This window comes from Papaver somniferum, unplaced genomic scaffold (assembly GCF_003573695.1).
Source record: "Papaver somniferum cultivar HN1 unplaced genomic scaffold, ASM357369v1 unplaced-scaffold_133, whole genome shotgun sequence".
Lineage (NCBI taxonomy): Eukaryota > Viridiplantae > Streptophyta > Magnoliopsida > Ranunculales > Papaveraceae > Papaver > Papaver somniferum.
In genome coordinates, this window is record NW_020622492.1 from 12,555,491 (window position 1) to 12,557,494 (window position 2,004).

Below are 2,004 nucleotides of genomic sequence, written 5' to 3' on the forward strand. Positions count from 1 at the left end.
CGCAGCCATGGCCAAAGAAATCATTGCTTTGGAAGCCAACGATGCTTGGATATTAGTAGATTTACCACCTGATAAAACAACCATTGGCTGCAAATGGGTTTTTAAAATCAAGTTCAATGTTGATGGTACCGTTGAACGTTACAAGGCTCGACTGGTAGCCAAAGGCTACACACAACAAGAGGGTATAGAATACTATGATGCCTTTGCACCAGTAGCTAAGTTGGTTACTGTTCGTGTCTTATTATCTATTGCATCTATTAAGTGATGGTCTCTTCATCAACTTGATGTCAACAACGCGTTTCTTCAAGGTGATTTAGATGAAGAAATTTACATGAAGCTTCCACCAGGTATGGCACGTCCAGGTGAGTCCAAAGTTTTCAAACTCAAAAAGTCTCTTTATGGTTTAAAGCAAGCCTCTCGCCAATGGTTTGCGAAGTTTCTTCAGTTTTGTTATCTGAAGGATTTGCTAAATCCTTATGTGATAATTCTCTTTTCACATATCATCATGGTATAACCTCTATATTTGTTCTTGTCTATGTTGATGATATTATCATCACTAGTACAGATACTAACTTCATTAATTCTCTCAAATTGCGTCTCGCTTCTCATTTTTCAATCAATGATCTTGGTAGTTTGAAGTATTTTTTGGGAATTGAAGTTTCTTGCTCATCCAATGGTATATTTCTATGTCAAAGAAAATATATTCTTGATATCCCTAAGGATTCCATCCTCACAGCGGCTCGTACATCAGCTTATCCAATGGATATAAAACTGAAGTTGCTTCCTACAGATGGTACGGAATTGACTGATCCAAGCTGCTTTCGTCGTTTAATAGGTCGTTTGTTATATCTTACGGTAACACGACCAGATATCACATACTCAGTTAATTATCTGAGTCAATTTTTGCAACATCCCAGATCAGCTCATATGGATGCTGCTCATCGTATTCTAAGATATCTCAAGGGAACCATTGGACATGGCATATTCTTGTCCTCATCCAGTTCTCCTTCTATTCATGGTTACACTGACTCTGATTGGGCAGGCTTCCCAATTACTCGTCGTTCTACCACTGGATATTTTGTTACCTTAGGTAATAGTCCAATTTCTTGGAAATCAAAGAAACAGCCTACTGTGGCTCGTTCATCAGCTGAAGCTGAATATCGTGCTTTGGCAAATCTAACTTCTGAGCTTCAATGGTTATTTTATCTCTTCAAAGACATGCACATTTCTTGTCCTCTTCCTATCACTGTTTCTTGTGATAGTCAAGCAGCAATTCATATTGCTCAAAATCCGGTATTTCATGAACGTAGTAAACACATAGAGATTGATTGCTATTTTGTTCGTGAAAAGTTAATAAGTGGATTGATTCTACCAAAACATCTTCCGTCGTCTGATCAACTGGCTGATGTTTTCACTAAGCCTCTGGGAGCTCCGCAATTTGGTCGTATAGTTGGCAAGTCGGGCGTTCGTTCAGGCTCTACCGCTCCAACTTGAGGGGGGGTATTAACACATGCAAATATATAATAAGATCAACACATATTAAGTACATGCAATGAAGAATATGGAAACAATATTAGTACATGCAAAGAATAATACGTGATTGAATACATGCAATGTAGAATATGGAAATAAAGATTAGTACATGCAAAGAATAATATTGATGTAATTAGTTTTAATTTCTTTGATTTATCTATAGGAATAAATTTAATTCTCTTGATGTAATTATAGTATTAGGATCTTCACTCATTCAATGTATTTATACAAGTATATATACAAAATAATGAAATTAATCTCAACACAGTTGTGCGAGATAGAAATCCCAAAACCCAATATTGCAACAAAACCCTATACTAGTCAACGTAGCAGACTAATAAATATGCAATTAAAGCAATCGAATCACATACAACAGCGACAGACAGGATGAATTAACTACATGCAAAGATTCAAAAAGGATAATAAGATGGAAGAGAAGAGATCGCCTTGAAATCACCCTAAACCAAGCAC

General features: G+C 36.5%; 1 protein-coding gene across 1 annotated transcript; it reads left to right on the top strand.

Moving 5' to 3' along the window:
• The first annotated feature begins 423 nt into the window (after positions 1 to 423).
• Positions 424 to 1,494, top strand: LOC113333622 (uncharacterized mitochondrial protein AtMg00810-like). The gene has a single exon (XM_026580047.1). The coding sequence runs from the start codon at positions 424 to 426 to the stop codon at positions 1,492 to 1,494; it is 1,071 nt and encodes a 356-aa protein (XP_026435832.1).
• The last annotated feature ends 510 nt before the right edge of the window (positions 1,495 to 2,004 follow it).